Source organism: Myotis davidii, unplaced genomic scaffold (genome assembly GCF_000327345.1).
Source record: "Myotis davidii unplaced genomic scaffold, ASM32734v1 scaffold629, whole genome shotgun sequence".
Classification (NCBI taxonomy): Eukaryota; Metazoa; Chordata; class Mammalia; order Chiroptera; family Vespertilionidae; genus Myotis; species Myotis davidii.
This window is the reverse complement of record NW_006300210.1, coordinates 883,010-904,481: the sequence shown is the minus strand read 5'-3', so window position 1 is coordinate 904,481 and position 21,472 is coordinate 883,010. Positions and strand designations below refer to the sequence as shown.

Genomic DNA, 21,472 nt, shown 5'->3' with positions numbered 1-21,472 from the left:
TTATTCATTTCAAACGGGCCGGATCCGGCCCGCGGGCCGTAGTTTGCCCATGGCTGGTTTAGAGTAATAATGCAGTTAGTTTAAAAATCTTTTTTACCATAAGGCATATTTCTAAGTATTCTATAGACAGTGACAATCTGATTGAAGGACATAAAAGTGATTTTTTTCTGTATCGCAGTTTGAAAAATCTTAGCCACATGATGCGTAAGAAACTCATTATTCAAGAGGAAATAGGAAAATCTTTGTTTTGTGCTTGAGAATGAAGCATAAGCTTATTAAGTGCGAAGTGGACTGGATGTTTGAGTCACTTGGCTTTTGTAAGTTGAAGGCAGCTAAGTCAAGTTTTTAACACCATTTAACAGGTAAGCTTGATTCATGACTCTTTCATTTCCTCTGGGACTTGGATTCTGTAGGCAGAGTATATTATTTGTTGTCCAGCATTCAACAATTTCTTATGTAGTGTAGATGGTCCTTTTATGATACCAATAGCATTGACTGAGATATTTTGCCCGAAAAGTTAATACATTATTTCTTACCTTGCATTTGGACTGGAAGCAGGACAAGAAGAGATGGAAGTAATCATATTAGTTGTTATTTACCTCTCTCCTAATGTCAGTTTGTTTTGACTTTAAAATCTAACTTATCTAATTTCAATTCAGCAAACATTTATCTAAGCATTGTTTATATGCAAAAACCTTTACAAGATCCAATGGGGAATCAAAAATGAAAATTGAACTGTAAAAATTTATTTTGGGAAGTTGTTGCTGTGTGGACTCTATTTGCCCTCTTTGTGTTAATTTTAGAGAGTTTGGGTATAACTATAAAATGGAAATGCTAGGTATGTGTTGATTCCACAGCTGAGCAGTCCCAGGAGTCTGAGACAGCTATGCCCCCTCAGGATCCACAGTGACAGGATGTATGCCAGCCCCAAGGCTCCCTGCCCCAGCACAGCTCTTGAATACACTAAACTCTCAGTCCAGAGACATACAGCATGCTGGAAACCGGGGCCCTTCTCCAGGATCTACGTAGTAGCAGGCTGGTTTAATCTGGAAGCCCTAGAACAGCGATGGCGAACCTATGACATGCGTGTCAGAGGTGATACATAAACTCATTTTTTTGGTTGATTTTTCTTTGTTAAATGGCATTTAAATATATAAAATATCAAAAATATAAGTTTTTGTTTTACTATGGTTGCAAATATCAAAAAATTTCTATATGTGACACAGCACCAGAATTAAGTTAGGGTTTTTCAAAATGCTGACACGCCGAGCTCGAAAGGTTCACCATCACTGTCCTAGAATCAGAACCAAAACAGAATGGGTTGCCTTTATTCCCTGCCAGTTACTTATGCTTTTCCAGTTCCATTCTTCTCACTGTCCCCAAACAGTATGTATATTTAGCTAGTTTAAGTAAACAAATAAGAATTCATAGCTATTGCCCTAACTGGTTTGGCCCAGTGGATAGAGCGTCGGCCTGCGGACTGAAGGGTCCCAGGTTTGTTTCCGGTCAAGGGCATGTACCTTGGTTGCGGGCACATCCCTAGTGGGGAATGTGCAGGAGGCAGCTGATCGATGTTTCTCTCTCATCGATGTTTCTAACTCTCTATTCCTCTCCCTTCCTCTCTGTAAAAAAATCAATAAAATATATTTTAGAAGAAAAAAGAAAGAATTCATAGCTATCGTTTGTTGAGCAGCATGCTAAACCATTTCATATACATCACTCTATTTAATCTTTGAGATCACTCTATGAAATAGAAACTGTTTGACAGATGAGGAAACAAAATGATGAACATCTCTTGTGAGATTATTTGTGACTTTCCAGCTTTGTGCTATTATTTTCTGCGTTTTCTAACATAGGTATCAGTTAAGGTCATCATCAGTTAAAACTGTAAACATGACAAAACTTGAGGGGTGGTGGACGGGCCAGCTGCTTAATTTCTCTCTGGAGATGCGGACAGGCCAGGGCCCTCACTGCAGTGGGAGTTTCAGTGTGGCTCTCTACCGCACGCGGTTCTTCAGGTGCCTGCCAACCTGACAGAAAATGCACACTGAGCACAGCATAAGGCGGACTCTTCTCTATGCATGGGTGACTTGGATATAATATTTATCAATGCCGATCACCGGGATTGCTTTGGCTGATCTGGCTGGCTTCGGGGATTTTCCATTCTTCCTTCATTGCTCCATATGTTTCCTTTCCAAACCTTTCCCTCTGTCCAAGAGAACGTTTCTCTACCAGCAGAAGTGGGAAAGTTCTCTGTTTTCACAGCCTGTTAAAAAATTATTCTGTAGAAAAGCCCCTTGTGCATAACAATGTAGGTTGCAAATTCCCTGTGTACAAAGCTGGTAAAGTCTGATCGATGATTTAAGAACTAGCAATGAGAGCTCTATGCAGAAATAGCATGTTCACTGCCCTTTTTAAAGACTGCTGGTTGAGAGTGAAATACAAAGGAAATTAGCTCTGTGAGAAGACTGTGACATCTCTGATGCAATACATTTGATTCCCTATTTTATCTCTGGCCTCTACTCTGGACCGTGAACTGTAGAGATATTTCTGTCACTTAAGATCCTTTTCAACAGTCCCTATTGGCTTCGAAGTTCAAGTCTTTCATTTCCTTGCCCTTATTTTCTGTTTCATTGCATGCCGCTTTCTTGCACTTGTCCTGTTAAAGAGCCCACCATAGCTATTTAATATTTAACGGCTGGGATCGTTTTGCAGGTTTTAGTTTAAAGGTAACCATAGCACACACACACACACATACACACACACATTCATTATTAATAGCCGAGATGCACTGTAAGTTCTTGGGAATCTTCTTTCCTTTCGATGTTAGTTTCATATGAGTGCAGCTGTCACCAGAATTACGTCCTGATATCGTTATGTGGCAGGTGGACTCGTGCAGTGACGGGGGATCTGGAATGATGTGACCTGTCGTGTGGGTGGCTGTGACCATGCTCAAAAGGGAGATGAAGCCGGAGAGTGACAGGCCACGGAAAGTCCGGTTTCGGATCGCATCGTCCCACAGCGGGCGAGTTCTGAAGGAGGTGTATGAAGATGGGCAACCGTCAGGCTCCCTGGACTCCGAATGCGCCAGTCTCTGCGGCATCGATGGGCTAAGTGAGTCTGATGGACAGCAAAACGGCCACATAGGATCAGAAAGCGACGAGCAGGAGAACGACCAGGATAACTTGCTGGTGTTAGCGAGGGCCGCCAGCGAGAAGAGTTTTGGTACCAGAAGGGTCAACATTTTAAGCAAAAATGGCACAGTCAGAGGCGTCAAATACAAAGTGAGTGCCGGCCAAGCTCTGTTTAACAATTTGACCAAAGTATTGCAGGTAAGTCGTTGCCCTTCTCTCCTCCTGAACTTGCTCCCGGCTCACCATCTCCACACCACTCTGCGCTCCAGTTTAAAGCCTCTCTTATTCATGGCTCCTACATACTTCATGAGCCACTTTCCCATCTAAGATATTGTCTCCGTAGCCACTGATTAAAAACGGGGTTATTACGTTAGCAAACTAGATTGACTTCTCAAAGCCAAGTTCCTACCAGTGAAGGGGTCTTTACTTCCAGTGTGTGGTGACTAAAACAACATATTTATTTCTTAACCAAGAAAAAAATGACACACTATAGTGTTCAAAGCACCTGAGCAAAACTTAGAAGTTAATTTCTGGTTTATCATCCTTAAGACACCGGCTTGGTGTTTATCATTACTTGTGTAGGTATTTAAACCAGAAAAAGACTTGAGTGCTGCACTCAGTGGGGGTGGGTTCCGTTGGCTGTGGTAAAGAGGGGAAAGCTAACGCTGCCTCTCTCATTCCTGGGGAGGTTGCAGGCTCATCGGAGTTGCATTTCTCCATTAATTTGCTCTTTAGAACTCTGAGAACGGCACTTACAGAATTTGTTCTTCTATAAAAGTACAGACTGAGATCCAGATTTTATATTAAAGAATTCCCCCTTAAAATGTGATAGATTCTGCACAGTGATGTAGGAATGTGGTATTCAGGTCCTGGGCCCGTGGCAATGATCTAATGCTAAGATAGTTTTTGGAATTGCCTGGAAACATTGGTAAAAATGATTTTCGGTTAAAAATAGGGATCAGATTCAGGAAGGAAATTCATTGTCGCTATCATTAAGGTAGAAACCAATATTTTTCATAGTAATACCATTTTATATTATTCTCAGTATTTAAATAAAATGATATCTTCTGAATTATTTAATACCTGACATTATATAAAGCTGCTAGAGAAAGGATTTTTAAAAAGGTACTTGACTATTTTTTTTTCATTTCAAAGGAAGTATTTAGAAAGATTACAAATAAGTACCTTAAATCTTCAAAACCTACAAGAGAACAAATATTCCTCCTATGGCTTTATTTTTTTGGTGCTATAAATTTGCAAATAGGAAATGGGAAAAAATTTCCAAGCAAATTTTAGTACTAGATTAGCTTATAAAATTTACATATATATTTTTCTATGCATAATTCCATTGCCCTTTTGGGGGGAGAAATAAACGAAACTGTCAGTTTTTAATTCTTTAACCCCATTCCAATATACTTTAAGAAGAAAATAGTGGTTACTAGCAGAGGTCTCTCAAAGTCTTTGATATTGAATCAGTCCCTCTTCCCTCCCCCCAAACCTAGTCCTTCTTTCTTTATAATGTGGGTAATTAGCATATTGTAAGTATTCACAAATGTTGGCCATCAGCATCAGTTTCACCATCATCACTATCATCATCGCCACAGAATATTCTCTGGTCTCTCCAGGACAAAACATAAGTTAAAGGTGTTCCTACCTTGAATCAGGGTTGCCAGTTGCACTATTTCAAGGGCTCCATTCACCTAATTGTCTGGGTGAACAGCACCCCCTGGAGTTGTGCAATAGAACCTACACAGCATTAGGCAGAGAGCTGACTTGGATACTTGCTGCTTGCTAAGGGATGTGTCATAAGTGGTGATAAGTGTCTTAGGCATATGTCTTAGAATGATTGCTTCCACATACATTCCACAATGCAACAGCAGAGAGGTTCTAGGGGCTAAAAGCATAGAGGTTACATTCCAATTCTTCCGACACTTGGGTTATGGGACCAGATGTGACTCTTCCTTGGATCTCTTTATATTTTCCATATCCCGTGGAAAGTAAGCAGCAAACTTGGCTACATGCAATTGTAACAGCAATTTCGTAGCAAAGAAAAAGTGAGGACTCGTATCTTGGATATTTGATTAAGGTTCCAGTGCACAGGCAGTCTTACTGAAGCAAGGAACTGTGATTGGAGAAACAGTCAGCTCTTTCTTCCTGTTTTCAGTTATGAAATCTTGAAGCACTCAACTTGAAACTTGAGAGGAAACTCTAAATATAACTAAAATCTTTCAAAAACCCTATAAGTCACTTTGCTTCCTCTCTATTAGTTTACCATTCTGTTATTCCCATCTCATTAAATACTGGCATGTGCTGTGTAAAAGTTTTAACTGTGCAGAGACTAGTCATTGAAATCATTTGCTTAAAACATTTTTACTTCTTAGCAGCACTTATTTAAAAAGTCGTCTATGAAAGAGTTATTAGAACAAATTTCCATTTGATTTATCAATTAGTTTTCCTTATAGAATTCTGAGCAGTTGAGGGTGTACAATCTTAAACAAGGTTGCTACGGGTAGTGATGGATCAGAAGGTGTAGAGAAAAAAGGTCACTTGGATTCTCAGGGGAGTCTTATAGCAGGTGGATTTTGGGTTCTTTGGTGAATTGCTCAAGGACCTCCAGCCGGTCTAGATTGTAGCTCTTCAGATCCAGATGTTTGACTTTTCTAGCTCTCATAGAGATGCCAAAAATTTAATGCTCAGGGGAGATCAGTTTGGAAATCTGAAAACCTAGAATCTAATAGAGGCTGGAAGTATGCATTCATTGGAAGCTCTTCAGGTTTTGCTTACATACATTAAAGCTTGAGAATCATTGACCTAGACTGTAAAAGGGAAATTCATCCAGTTTCCTAAAGTTAAACGTATTCCATAATAATGTTTTTTATGTCTTCAATATTTAATGAGGAGAACAAAGAAGATATAGATTGATCTATGATTTGTTAGATTACAAGGAGGGTCTTTCCTGAGTCAAAGATGAATAAAGATATCCTGACAGACATGTTTCCTATGAGTATGCTAACATATCAATTAGTTGATTCAGGAGCAGGCCCAGAAATCTTAACAGTACATATAGGCCTAATGTTTTGGTTATTTTTAAGACATTCTGCTGTAAGGATATTTTTACCTAGATAAATGATTTTATTCCTCATTAATGGAATATTTTAGAAAGAAATTATTATTTTTAATTTTTAAAAGAAGTCACTGTGTCACGCTATGCAACATAAATTACAGAACCACTGTATAGATCATAGCTCTCATCATTCAGTTTGCATGATTGGATTTGAACTATACCTTGTTCTTAGCAGCAACATATTTCCAAAATCTCTTAGGATGGGTCAGTGATTCAGATAATTAAGGTAATTAATTTTTCTAACTTATGCTTACAGGATTAAATTTCAGACAGTAATTAAATTTCAGACAGTAAGCTTATCTTGACCTTATCCTCAAACTTGTATACTTCATTGTATACTCCATTAGAATCTTCTATTATAATTTTCATAATATCATTTCCCTCTTTTTCTACAAATTTAAAGTTGTTGTATAGAGAAAAATATATACAAAGAAGGAAAATCATTACACCACATATTATAATTTGGCGGCTCCTTCTAAGAACTCAACTATGTATATACATGCACATCTGTGGTTAGTGTGCTTATATTTATGAGTACTCTAATATTTCAAGACAAATAAAATAAGAGTACTACTGAATTTGCAGAATGAGTTGCATTTTGCAGAAGGTTTCCACATTCATAATTTTGCTTCAGTATACCTGAATTTTATGAAATAAGCAAGAAAATTATTATTATAATGCAATTTTTAGATAATTGAGTGTCAGAGAAATCAAGCATCTGGCCCAAAGCTAGTAACATAAGAACTATGCCTTTCTCTGTTTTAGCTATGTACGTTTTACAAAATATAATGCCATGTGCAAAAACTCCTAACTTCACCTTTTGAAGTGTTATAATTATAAGTATGATAATTTATAAGACTAAGTCATGTTATGGTTTAATCTGGTCTTTTGAAAGGTCAACATTTGGTTAGAAGATTTTAAAATCTATTATTTAATTATATTCAGTCTTCAGCCAGGGAAGGTTTTTCTGTAGAATTAAATCACCTCCATTCATTTTAAAATTGTATTTTTTAAATGTATCAAAGCTTACCATGTCTATCACATCATTTGATTAAATTACCATGAAGTTACAAGGGTCACCTTTGGAACAGGATGCCTCAATTATTTCAGTAAGGACTGTGCTCAGTGTTGTTCACTGACTTTAGGATGGATAATATTAACAGAGCCATACTTATTATCTGTCTCTGGCTCACTGACCCTAGCTTTGTTAATAGAATATTACTCCGGTGAAAACAAGGTGATACTCTTGATGACTCCTTGGTCTCAGTGGTTTATTTGGGCCACTTTGGAAAAGCAACAACAGCAAAACTAACATTGATTAAGTGTTTGCTGAATGTCAGGCACTGTTCTTATTACATATGAGCATTGGCATCTTTATTTTTCACAACTTTATGACATAGTGTTATCATTAACCTATTAATAATTTTAGCTTCTTCTCTGTGTGTGAAACATTAAATTGTAGGATTAAAAGATTATTTTTTGAAAACAGAATAGAATAAATAAGTACCCACTATCAAAATAAACACCCACTAATGGAAATATTGCCTTTTAGCTATCAGGGAGAAAGAAACTCTAGAACTTTTAATACAATTCCAAACAGTACAGGAAACTACATTAAGCAATTAGGTGACTTGTAATTCAAGAAACAGGAAAAAAATAAGCCCCCATATGCGTTGGTACTACTGATATATTTTTATGTGCAATTAAAGACTTGCAAACCAATATTCTTTAAAATCCTGTGACCACCTTCCACATACTGTCTCTTTGCTATTCTTAGTCACAACATTTGACACTGATACTGATTAGGACCTCAATAAATTCTTTTTTTGAATTATGAATTAAGTGAAATTCTCTAAGACAGTGGTTATTCTGTTCTTTTCCATCTCTTTTGCCTTTGGAAATTTCCCATCTTGGATAAGAATAGAGTTGGCATCATGAAGCATTAGTAGCTTGCTCCATTCAATCCTTTCTGCTTCAATATTTTTTTCAGTCATTCACTTAATAGCCATTTACTGCCAATCTATTATGGAGCAAGCACTATGCTACATAACTTGAGGGATGAAAACCAATTCTTGCCTTCATGGAATATTCAGTAGTGTATTGTGAGTGGGTGTGTAAAGCGATTCAGGGAAGAATTCAGGCATGAAACTCACTTTTGTTTCTTATTGCCACAGGACTCTCCTCTGTTCCTGTGTTGGCTTAACATAGCCTCTGTGTTTCTTCAATGCTTATATTTTTCTCCTTTTAGCCTTTCTCTGATTAGACTATAATTTTATTGCCTCCCTTTCTTCAGCTTCTCTTACTTTCTAATCTAGTTGTCTCCAGGCCCAATAACTGTAATTAATGACTCTTGTCTTGATCCTACAAGTCTCCAGAAGTCTGTAATGATGACTCTGACCATGAGCACTGACGTATCCATGTTCTATGAATCTTACTAAAACCTTCTCTCTTTAGTTCTTTGAATATCTTGTTGGGATATCTCTTATTCTCCTCTGTTCATTAGAACCCTTGCGTCATCATGACATTTTAATTTATGGGAGCTTGGTTTTAATTGGTTGACGCTTAATCCTATGACTCTATCTGAATTCTGTCTTTAGAATAACATGCTGAGCAAAACCACAGGTTCCACAGACAACTTGGAACTGCTTAATGAACTCATGCTGGCAACCCGTGGGTACCACATAATTAGGGAATTCTTTAAAAGCCATATAACTGCAGAACTATACAGACATTCTTTGGGTGGCCTGGTCATGCTTGCAGAGTTTCTGATGTTTTCTCTAAAATTCAGTATTCTGAATGTTGTATAAGAACAATATAAACATTTAATAGTCTATGAATTGACACACTATGTAACTATATCAGTCCCTCAACCATTATTGCCTGGGAGGAATTTAAAAATTATAATCAGAATAAAATATCATAAAGAACTTTTTGGTTATGGAAATTGTATTTATGATCTCTTTGCTCAATTTCATTTTTCTAACAATTCATTATCTTAGCTAATTGCTGGAAAATTATTTGTGTCTTAGAATATTTCATTAGGAGGGAAGAAATAGATGTACATTTGTTCATAAAACTCTCCCACACAGTTAATATATCAAATTATGGGAGTAGTCCTTATTTTATTGATTCCTAAACAATAAAATTAGGTCATGAAAGAAGTTGCTCTTTTTCTGAATTTTTATGTAACTAGTGGTATGGAATTAAAGATCTCTTTTATTATTTCTTGCTTGTAGATAGACAGCAGGCTGATAGCTGAAGGGGGGGTGGGCATTGGGGTGGAGGTATTGAACAAAAAAGAAAAAAGAGAAAGAACTCAGAAAACAGACAATAGCATGGTGATTGCTGGAGGGAGATGGGGTGAGTGGAGGTGGAGGAGGGCATGGAGGAATAAATGGTGATGGACGGTGAACACACAATACAGTGTGCAGATGATATGTTATGGAATTGTGTACCTGAAACCTGGTGAATCCATCATCATTGCTGCCCTTTCAGCCCTGTGATGCTGCAGGCAGCCCCTGAGGCCTGTCACATAAGTCCTTTCCCAGGATGCCCAACTTCTACTTCTTTTGACTCTTGGAATTACCCAACCTCATTGCTTTATGCCCAGCTCTTTAAAGCATAACTATATTGATTGCTCCCAGGGGCAAAAGAAGACCCATGTTTCTAGGAACCAAAGCCCACTTTCTATGTGAGAGAGAAAAGAGACAAATGTTATTATCCTCTACTAGTCTCTTACAAGATTTTGGTGCTTATTTTCTTTCCACTAATGGGTCAAGGTACTGTTCTCTGGGGGCAGATGACCTGGTTTCAGAAGCAGAGTCTGCCACATCCTAATTGGGCATTCTGGGAAAATTTACTTCTGTAAAGGTCAGTTTTCTTCATTGGGAAAGTGGGGATAATGATAGTGACTATTTCCTATGAACTAAATGAACTGTCATGGATAAAGCATTTTGCACAGTGCCTGGAACATGGTAAGAGCTCAGTGAATACTGTTACTATTTTTATTACCCATCCCTCAAACAAATTTTGATTAATTCTTGCTAAGAACTCTGCTAGGCAATGCCTATGAAAATATGAATAAGGCATCATTCCTGTCCTCAGAGAAACTAAATTCCTTCTTATGAGAGAAACAAACACACAGTTACTGTAAAATGTAAGTATTCAGGAGCTTCCTGGGGGACAGAGGCGGGACTCATGTCCCAATTCTGTACATCTTATAGGGATTCTGCTCCCTTTACTCACCCCCCGCCCTCCCCTTCTTACATCTTTTAAAACCAGGGCTGCGTGGGAAGCAAGTCCAGGGCCACTCCTGAAAAGCCATTCTGGTGCTTCACGCTTTATTGGTGGAACTCACTTCCCTTTGGGAAATCCCAGCTGCTGCCTCTACACTTGGCTTAGCCCCTGTCACACAACCTGCTTCCCCAAGGCTAATTCCTCTGTTCAAGATCCTGTCTTGGTGGCAGCCCCTACCTCGTTTGCTTTGTCTTGGATTCTGTAGTGCTAACCTCCCGTGGCTACTTGGCCATGTCGGTCAGCCTGCCTCTGCTGCACTTGGCTCCATACCTGTGAGCTCTGCCAGCCGGGTACCCATGCGCCTTGTGTCTGAGCATTCCTCTGCAATGCCTGTCATCCTGAAAGCCTGGCCTGCTCCTTCTGCATAGACCTGGACTCTTTCTCTTCTTTAACAATAGCCTGGGTTGATTTCTGATGTCTTTCAACACTAATCCAGGTAATTGTTTGCACCTATATGGGATGTGCTGTGCTACAAGCCACATTGTGTACGAAGCTCAGGGGAGGCCTCTGGGGTTGTTTGCTGGCTTCATAATGTGCTAAACAAGCCAGTTCCTGCTCTGCTCGTTCCTCTGTAGCTTATGTGTGATGTTCCCGCACAGATTCCAGATGGCTGCTATAGCTTACAGCCAGGCCAGAATCAAAAACAGAAAGGGAAGAGTGACAAAAGAGAAGGTTTTTGTAGGTGTGCCTTTTTTATCAGAAAAGAAAAGAAAATTCCAGAAACTTCTTAGATGCTTTCTCATACAGTTCATTGGCAGAATAGAGTGTTACAGCCACTCCTTGTTATAACAGGAGGCTGGGAATGTGAAGTCATTTATGGCAGTGCCTCTATGGCAGAAGAGAGCATGGGGCATGGGGTTGGGAACGTACTTATCCATGGAGCTTGTGGATAAGTAAGAGGTGGTGCCTGCCACCTCATCATCCAAGAACTTCGATGAGACAATTTTAATTTTATGCAATTTAACTCACATTGGGTTATGCTACTTGAATTACAAAACCGTTTTAATAGTGATCTTATTTCACAACCTGCCTACATTTGTTTTGCCTGTCCTTGTGTTTTGTTTTTCTGTCTTTCCAGTTTGTTTTTTTCTTAATTATTTTCAGTATCTATTCCTTTTGATTTCTGGCTGTTACCTATTTTTTTCCTCAGGCCTTATTTGATGGCTTTAATTATTCTAACACTAAAACTTCATAACCTCAAAGTGACCTTATGGGTGCTAAACCATATATCTTCAACTAACAGCAGTTCAAAGTGTTAAGTGTATTAGTTATTTATTATATCTGTCGTGGGGTGCTAATTGTGCAATTTTAAAGAGGTGCATGCCACATTAGACCTAAGCTGAGCCCTCCAAAACACAAAGGAACTTCCCCCAAACGGTGCATATTGCTTTATTTTTTCCCCTCCTTGTCTGCCTCCTTTAAATCAAAACCAAAATACAAAACAAAAACACAATGACTGCAGAGTCACAGCGATCATTCCCACAGCTCCTTCCTTCCCTCCTGCTTCCCAAGCCAGGCACCTGGGGGCCCGGGAATCTGGGCTGGAACTCTTTCACACTTGAGAACAATGATGGAAAAGCTCTGCAGATGGAGTAGGGCAGACCCTTCCTCAGAAAGCTATTCAGCAGTGCTGCCCCAGCTCTCCTACTTCTGCTGGCCGTAAACAAGCTTTCACAAAATTAAAAAACTAAACACAAGACCCTGAAGCGTATTATGCTAAGCGAAATAAGCCAACCAGCCAGAGAAAGACAAGTATCACATGATCTCACTCATATGTGGAATCTAATGAATAAAATAAACTGATGAACAAAATAGATCCAGGGACGTTGAAGCATGGAAGAGAGTGATGAATTTCAGAGGGAAGATGGGGTTGGGTGGGTGGATGGGGAGAAGTTAACCTGGGCAACTTGTATGCATATATGCACAGCCCACGGACACAGACAATAGTGTGGTGAAGGCCTGGGAGGGGCAGGTGCGGGGTGGAGGGGGTCAGTGGGGGAAAAAACAAAGGAGATATCTGTAATACTTTCAACAATAAAGATAAAATTTTTAAAAATTATTTAAAAGAATACTACTAGTATTCATAAGGACAACTCTTTATTGAATGCCTACATGTGACGAATTATTTTAGGTCCCTTTCTTTTAATAGTTTCTTTAATCCTCAGGGAAATTTGCAAAGTTGATATTAACTTGTTTTACTTGATAAGAGCTGACAACACCCCAATATGATTTAAAGGACCATGAGAAAACATGGTCCCCAAATATTTTGGCCTTAAGTGTTGATTTGCTATCTGAAAATTGTTCTGCTGTTTTTCCTACTTCCCTACTCTAGTAATCTCCTTTGTCCTGAGTTGAGTTCCCTAGAAACAGAACCTGAAATTGCCTTCCTATGGAAAGTGATTTATTAAGAGAGCATTCTCCGAAGAAAGGGGGAGAAGGAAGCAGATTAGGACAGGGGACGCAAGCTAAGCCAGGCAGTGATCTTGGCTGGAAACCAGCTTCAGCCTGGACATTCACAATAGAAATTGCACCATGCATTTGGTCCCCCTTACAGCAAAGAGCATTTTGTACGCCTGTGTCAGTCTGTCATTGGCCATTGGCTTTGCCTGTGCATATGCCTGTGCTTGTGTGTGTGTGTGTGTGCATGCACACACACACACACACACACGCGTGCCTTATAAGTTCTGCTGCGACATTTTGAAACATTCATCTAGGGAAGGGGGAATTTCACCTTTTAGCAGCCAATATTTACAGCACCCACTATAGTCTGCCTTTTGCACCCACTTTAGCCTGCCTTTTGCACTATTCAGAATTAGTTGCTTCTTCCATTAAGTTTATTCCATCTGCACACAGCCTTGCCACAGTTAGTGAGAAAATTAGGGAGGTAAATTATAGCCCCAACACTGTTGTTGGTCTTAAAGGTGTAACTAATATTTACTCTCCCTCTTTTATTATCCATGTTAGACACTCTTCCTCTTAGCTAGCACTTCTGCTCATCCAGGAAAATTGCGAGGTTGGGTTAGTCCCTGTGGAACCTGAGCCTCTGGTCATATGCCCTTACTAGGCAGTGGTTGCTGTACTTGCCTATTTACATTGAAAACCACGGGAGGAACCCAAGCACAAGGCATATTTTAACCTGCCCCTAATATTTAGCAGCAGTTCTCCCTCCTTGAGACAATCAAGCTCTATTACCCCTGCCGGTTATGTAACTCCTTTTCATGTCAACTGGATTACTGTCATGATGAGTCCAAGGTTACCAGGTGTCAAGTGTAGCTTTAAGTTTAGTGGGCCTCTTTCTGCATTGCTTGGTGGAACTACTCCCTTCTGGGACCAAGGACATAGACTAATAATGCCTGAGGTTGCAGGGATGGAAAGCACAATTGTCCAGGTGGGTGGCTGGGAGTGATGGTGAATGGGATCATTCCTACATCTAACCATTGGTTCCTGGACCCATGAATTCAAGTTATTTTGCAATATAGCTCCACATAATGACCATTGGTTTAAAGTGTTGACTTTAAACAAACAGCCAGATATTTCTTTTAAAAAGGGATTTATTCAGGAACAACAAAGGACTGCAATTTGGGACCTGCAGTCTAATGACAAACCACTTTGTGCAAGTGCAGAGAACAAAGGAGAGAATGTTCTTCTATAGAGGAAAGGCTTATTATATATCCAGAAAGTTTGCGAGATGTTATGAAACCCTTGGCAGTTGAAATTGGCCATGGTGTGAGTATTCCCAGCAGATACTACAAAGTAGTATTTGTGCTTTTTTCTTCCCCTTGAAAGTAATTTACCAGCATACCACTGCTACTAAAAAGAGGCTGAAAAGAGCATCATTAAAATAGGAAAAGGTGAAGGCTCCTTAATAATTTATCCTGGAGCCAGAGCTGGTCCCTGCACATTTTTTTCCCACCCTAAAATGCACTCAGAACATGCCATCTGGTTAGTTATTTTCTCATTAAAAAATTGATCTACCTCCTGGATTTGGTCAGTAAGTCTATGTTGCTGTAGACATGAAGAAATTCTTCCTATTTAATTTTCCAGCCTCCAAGCGTGCCTTTGGCGATCCTTTCCTCCTGCAACCGAAAAGCTAATCATATTGCTCCCCTGCTAAAAACAAACCAATGGTTCTCTGTAGCATTTACATATAAAATGAAAACTTTTTAGTCTGGTAGATGAGCTTGAGTTCCTCCCAAAAGCAGAGTGTGAAGTAGAATGTGGGTACAGATCGTGTATTGGGGAGGTCATCTCAGGGCAGAAGGGAGATGGAGGATGAAGAGGGAAGGGGATAAACCAATGCAAAGGTGTCCTGATTACTGCCATGGGCAACTGGGTTTCTTCCCATCCGGGATCCTGCCGGGGCCTTCTGAGGAGGGTCTATAGTGCCTTTCAGAACCCACACGACCTGAGTACAACAGGAAGAAGCATGTATGGACTCTCTCCCCTTGGTGAGGGTGATCCCAAGAGGTCTATGACCCCCACCCCACAAGGATGCTTCTGAGCACCATATACTGAAGAGCTGAGTGGCCTTCTCCCAGCGCCCCACACTTGAGGACCTGGGGGAAACGAGGGCAGGTAGCAAAAAATCTTTTTTTTACACAAGCTCACGGTGAGCTTCTATCACTAAAAAATAACTTGAAGCTCATAGAGCTTTCCTTGAAATGGGATTGTGAAGCAAAACAAGGGGCAGCTGATCCAAGGCTTTCCATTTTCTCTTCCAGTCTCTCCCGGGGCTTGTCCTCCCTGACAGCCTACACATACCAGAGCGGTTATCCTAACCATACTTTGCCATTTTATATAACCTTTTTGGGGGGTGCGAGGAGGGGCGTATATGCTTACCTGCTGATCTCTCTTCTCAAAAAGAAGCCGCTTGCTTCTCTTAGTTAACCTCAGATGTGACTCTTTCCTGGAAGCTTCCATGTTTCCCCCAGTCAGTGTTCAATGTGCAATTGCTCTTGCAACCTCCTTATTGTAGCTCTACCAAAGCCCTCATTACCACATGCTGTAACTCTAACAGAAGCATCTACTTATACTCTGCACAAGGCTGTGAGGATCTGAATTCCAAATCCCCATGTTCTGAGGGCCTAGCATAGTACATAATGACATAAGTACATAATAAATGTTCTAGAAATACTGTGGACTGAATGAATGGGTACATTTTGATTTTGCAGTGGATTTATTTTACAAATTTTTTTTTAAAAGTCCAATCTAAGACCATTCCAAAGCAATTGAAGCATGAATCTATTTTGAAAGAAGTCTACTAGGTGCCCAAGTATGTCACTCATTATGTGTATAACTAAATAAGTAAATAGCACTATATAACTATATGTGTAAATAACAAAGCAATAACAATGAAACTGTAAGAAAATCAAGCAATAAGTCAATAATAATGAGTGTATGACTTCTGCTTAGAAGAATTAAATGAATAAGACGCAAACATAGAACAAGATGACTAATGATAAAGGAGGAGGAAATAACACGCTGAGCTATGAAATAGTATGATGTGGTAGGTGGGTAGGGGAATGAGTAGCAGGAAATATATTTGTTATAGTGGAGGGAGCTCTGTTGTAATTCGGCATTTTATTTGAAACTTCTGCTATTCTCTCCCTCCTAGTGATTCTGAAAGCATGGGACATGTGTAATTTTATTTCTCTCCCTTATTGATCTTATTTTGAGGGGAGGGGTGAATGGAGTGATTTGGCTTCAGGCAGCCAGTGTTATCTGAGGGCTGACCAGACCTCTGAGATCTGGTCTTTCGGTGTCTTCCTTATCTATGGCACTCTGGGTCCCCGGGGTAATTAACATTTAAATGAAGATTTCTGATGAACTAATGTATGTGTTGATGAAAACGCTGAGAACAGAAATGCATGCTCTATTTTCCCACAGTCTTTCATTTTAACAGCGTGTGGTTGCTTTAGTGTCAAAGCTTGAGAGGAAACAACGCCAAGAATTACCCCCTTAAAATGAACACTAACAGGAGGGTGGTTTCTGCAATTTGTTTGTATACATTGCCTTCAGAGGCTGCTGTTGTTTACCCAATAAACACTTGGCATTTTTTCTGTAGATAGGCATCCATATAGCCCAAAGTGCAATCCTTGGCATTATGAAAATCTGATGCGATTTTATTGCTGAAAGCAGAAGTTTATGGAGGAGGAAAAAAGTGTCCCATTTCCTCCAGTATTGGTAGCACAAATGAGAGTTTAGTGTTTCATTCCAATGAGACTGTGGCTTTCATTAATCTCACACTCACAGCTGATGAATGAAAATTGCTTTGTCGTGCTAGGCAGGCCGCTCCCGCAGAGTAATTAATCCCCAATGAAGGGCTGGAACAACTGCCAGTGAAAATGCTGCATGTTTGCAGCTCAGCTGAGCCTCACCAGTGAGGGCTTTACTGCAATGACTCATGACTTTACATTTCCTCTCTCCGGCATGGGGAGAGGGACAGATGGAGCCGCCGACCCTGAAACAGGTGGCCAGTCAGTCAGGGTGAAGAAGGTGCAGGGAGCATTATGCTAAGTGAAATAAGCCAGTCAATGACAGAAAAATACCACGTGATCTCACTCATTTATGGATAATAAAGACCATTATAAACGGATGAACAAAAATAGATACAGAGGCAGAGCAGCCTTGAACAGACTGTCAAACTACAGCAGAAAGACCGGGGAGGGTTGGGGGTGGTGGGTAAGACTACTCTTTGTAATATTTTAAGCAATAAAACACCTTCAGTTGGTGATAAATGCTATGAAGGAAATCTCCAAAAGGTAAGGAGATTCAGAATGAGGGGTGGGTAACAAGTGCAGGCAAGAGTAAGATTGTCTTTCATAGACGAAAGTCAGGCAAACCTAAAAACGGATGTGCTTCACAAGCCCTTGGCTACTTTACTGAAGCACTCAAGTCCCCCATGGCCCTGTGAACAACAGGAATTTGTTAGTAGAAACCTTTACTTGCTTTCTGCAATTTGTTTGTAGCTCAAGAGCTGTTATGAAGCAACAAACACATTTGCTCTGAGCATCCCCGATGAGAGAGAGAAGTTTGTGAGATGTTTCTAAATGCATGGGACAATGTCTGAGTATATTTAAGAAGATGTTAAGTTCTTACATGGCAAGCAGGTACAGATCCTATGTTTAGGTTAGATGCCCTTTAACCAAGACCAATATTATATGTTTGGAAGGAGTAAGAAAACGACAGTGAGAGGGTCAGTGAGGAATTTGGGAGGGCATTAGTAAAGGCAGCTTGCTCATGAGAGCAGTATATGAAAACTCTAGATTCCCCTCCATGGGAGCTTCTAGTTTGTTTTACTCAGGAATGTATAAAACTAGGAATAATTCAATCCTAGGAGCAAATGAAAAGTGAGTCATTTTACAAAGTGTATCAGCCCCCTAATTAGAGGTTCTTTTTTTCAAAATAAATTGCAGCAGACCAATTAACTGAATTTTTCAAATTTCAGTTGCCTATTATTTTTCCAGCAACTTGATTATCATTGTAATGTATTTAAGCATTTTCCTAATAACCTTCTGAGAATGACATTTTCAGATATAACTGTCTTCAAAAATATGCTGAATCTATGCATGTAAAAATTTTACAGTCTATTTCCTTTTCTGCAATTATAATTGAAATGGAATCATTTGGACTCATGCCCTTCCACCATCTTTGCAGGGGATTTAATGAGGTGGAGAGAGAATGAAAGATGGAGAGAAAGTGATTACTTTGATAGAGACAAAAGGTGGAGGAGAAGGGGGTTGTACTGAAAGGTAGCTGATTCAGTGAATCCCACCACCCAACCGTTTTCACCACCTCCAAAGATAAGACCCTGACGCTGTTGAACACATCTAGAAGGGAATGAGCAAGAAGTTCAATGTAGGATGCCTTTGGGTGGGAGAAGATCAGATAGCTCTGACTCATTAATTACTCGGTGAAATTTAAGCTGCTGTTGGAGAAATGGCTTTGACTGTACATTTCAAATCTCCTCAAGATAAAAGGTTTCTTTCAAATGGGTTCTAATCTTAACTCCTTTTATCCAAAGACACTCAATCGTGTGGTTCTGGGTGATGTCCATTCCGTCTTTTAGTTGTATTTTTGAAGTGGTTGTGCGAGGCAGCATTCTCCAGTGTTTACCTATGCCGCCATCTTGGTTCCTCCCCCACAATAAATATTTTTAAGTAAATAAGCAATTGATGTAGTATCACCCAATTTAGTGAATTTTTCAAATTCACCATTCCTAGATTTTGTAATTCTGGTTTTTAAAATTATTTTTCTTTTGGGAAGCAATCCATTGGATGAAAAGTAACACTGACTTTTCTGTTAGATTCTAAGGCTTCAGTGTATTGTGCTGTGGATTTTATTATTCAAAACCAATGTTACACATATTTCACATTGGGTTGTTTTGCAAAATTGTAAGTCATTCATGATGCTTTGTTAGTTGAAGATCTTTTTAACACTGAAAACTTTGGCTGATTATTCTTTAATTGAGGCTGATAACTAAGTGTGTGGTTTAAGATGTTTTTAATTGCCCAACTTTTAAATTGGACAATTTAAGATTTTTGAAGATTTTTTCAGCCAGGTTTATTGAGGTATAATTGACCAATGAAATTGTTTGTATTTGAAGTGCACAACATGATGATTTTATATTTATATAAATTGTGAAATGATTACCACAATAAACCCACCCATCAGCTCAAGGTCTACATTCTTAGCAAATTTTAGGTATACAATGCAAAATTAATAACTATAGTCACCATGCTATACATTAAAGCTTCAGAACTTATTTATCTTCACTAGAGGCCCGGTGCATGAAATTCATCCATTGTGAGGGGCGGGGGCGGGGGGGGGAGGGGGCTTCCATCAGCCTGGCCTGCGCCCTCTCACAGTCCAGGAGCCCTGTGATGGATTGTCCCACAGAGGGAGACCCTGCCCACCTGCCGTAGCCCACCGGTCAATGGCCTGGGCCTGCCTCTGCAGGGCAATTGTGGGATGATGGCAGGGGGCCCGCCAACCAATCACATGGCACCTGCCTTGGCTGGCCTGGCACAGTGCAAGTCATAGCATGGTCATCCAGATGGTCATTCTGCTGTTCAGCCATTTGGTTGATTTGCATATTATGCTTTTATTATTATAGATAATTGAAACTTTGTACCCTTTGACCAATATCTTTCCATTTCCCTCATCCCCCATCCCCTAGCAACCACCAATCTACTCTATTTCTATGAGTTTCACTTTTTTTTAGATTCCACATATAAGTGATACTGTACAGTATTTATCTTTGTCTAATTTATTTTACTTAGCATCATGTGCTTCAGTTTTGTACATGTCACAAATGACAGAATTTCCTTTTTTTATTTGGTAGAGTAATGTAGCATTGTATAAATATATAGTGCATTTTCTTTACTCACTTATTCATCAATGACCCTTAGATTGTTTCCATAACTCAGCTATTATGAATAATGCGGCAATGTGCATGGGAGTGTATATATCACTTTGACATAACATAGCTATATATGTTATGGTGATAGTTTTATAAGTTTTGTCAGTAGGATCTCTCTCACACTTACCATTTGTAAAGAACCTATTATTTGTTTGATAATCCTACATGTTGACAAGGATCTTATTGATCTTCATATAAGAGGTCACTGTGTGAAATCACAGATTTCTACTTGATCATTAACATCACATATATTAAACTCTGTATTTATCCATTATAATTTTTTAATAAACAATGAACCAAAAAAGAATTATAAATCATCACCAATAGAGCAAACGAGGCTTAATCAATTTTATAATTGACTAAATATTCCACTTATAAACTTTAATAAAGAGAATTAATGAATGATAGAAGTAATATTTAAAAGTTAGGAACTATTTTATATGGCAACATTAGTTAATGTTCCACGCCATTAAAAGTAATAAATCATCAGTTATTTTTATGTCTCTATGTCACTGAAACAGCATTGTGTGCTTAGAGGACAAGTGGTTATCAGAGGCTAGAGAGTAAGAACAGATATACATTTTTATTAAAAGTTAATTGTGTAAAGTGCTGGAAATTTTTGAAATCAAAGAAAAATTATTTTGTCAATGTCATTGAAAGGTAATATAGTCATTTAATTGAAATAATAAAACTAGAAGAGATTTCTAGATACCCATGGGTACTGTTCCTTGACCCATTTATTGGGCTAAACTAGAGTTACAATCTGATCATAGAAATTAACCATTTATTTTAGTTCAAAATACCCAATGAGATAATCATTAAAATGTAATAGTTTAGATTTCTGGCTTCAGCTCCAACATGTAAAAAGCTCAGAAGCGGTCACTTTCATCCTTACAAGAAAAGCTGAACAAAACCAAAATCACTGACTTTTCTTGGTCCCTCAAAAAACTCGGGTTGCAGGGCAAACTGCCACCCTGAAACCTGGAGAGACATGCATTCCTGGGCACTGCTTACCTGACGCTGAGAAGAAAGGAAAATAAGTATTAACTTTGGAGCCAGGAGCAAGAGAGTGGTAGTTGAAGACAATCATATAGATTAGTCTTCATGGGAGGGAATTTATACAAAAGATATTAAGATTTGAAGGACTAAGCCTTGGGAAATACTAGTAATTAACAGCAGTAACTCACTCACGGTTGTACAAAGGATAGGCATGCCATTCATTTTATTTAATACTTATAAGGGCTCGGTGACATGGTGCAGGTGGGCTTTACCTATACTATGAATGTGGGAATGCATTTATTATAGGTTATTTTATTACAGAGTAGCAGAGATTAAGCTCACAATTCAGGTTTTATAGCTCCCAATTCAGAATTCTGAATGCCAAGAAGTCAAGAGGAAGGAGATCAGCCAGGCATGCTGGAGATCGCAGCCACTAATTGCATCAAGCCTGGGTGATACATGAGCATAGGAATGGGTCCCACGCCCATGAAAACTGAA

General features: G+C 39.2%; 1 protein-coding gene across 1 annotated transcript in view; it reads left to right on the top strand.

The window, feature by feature from the left end:
- The first annotated feature begins 2,936 nt into the window (after nt 1-2,936).
- The window catches only part of GRXCR1 (glutaredoxin, cysteine rich 1), an 80,536-nt gene continuing 62,000 nt past the window's right edge, over nt 2,937-21,472 (top strand). The window contains exon 1 of the mRNA XM_006776610.1: nt 2,937-3,332. Within this exon, the coding sequence (XP_006776673.1) occupies nt 2,949-3,332 (384 nt within the window). The 5' untranslated portion in view covers nt 2,937-2,948. The remainder of the gene's footprint in view (nt 3,333-21,472) is intronic.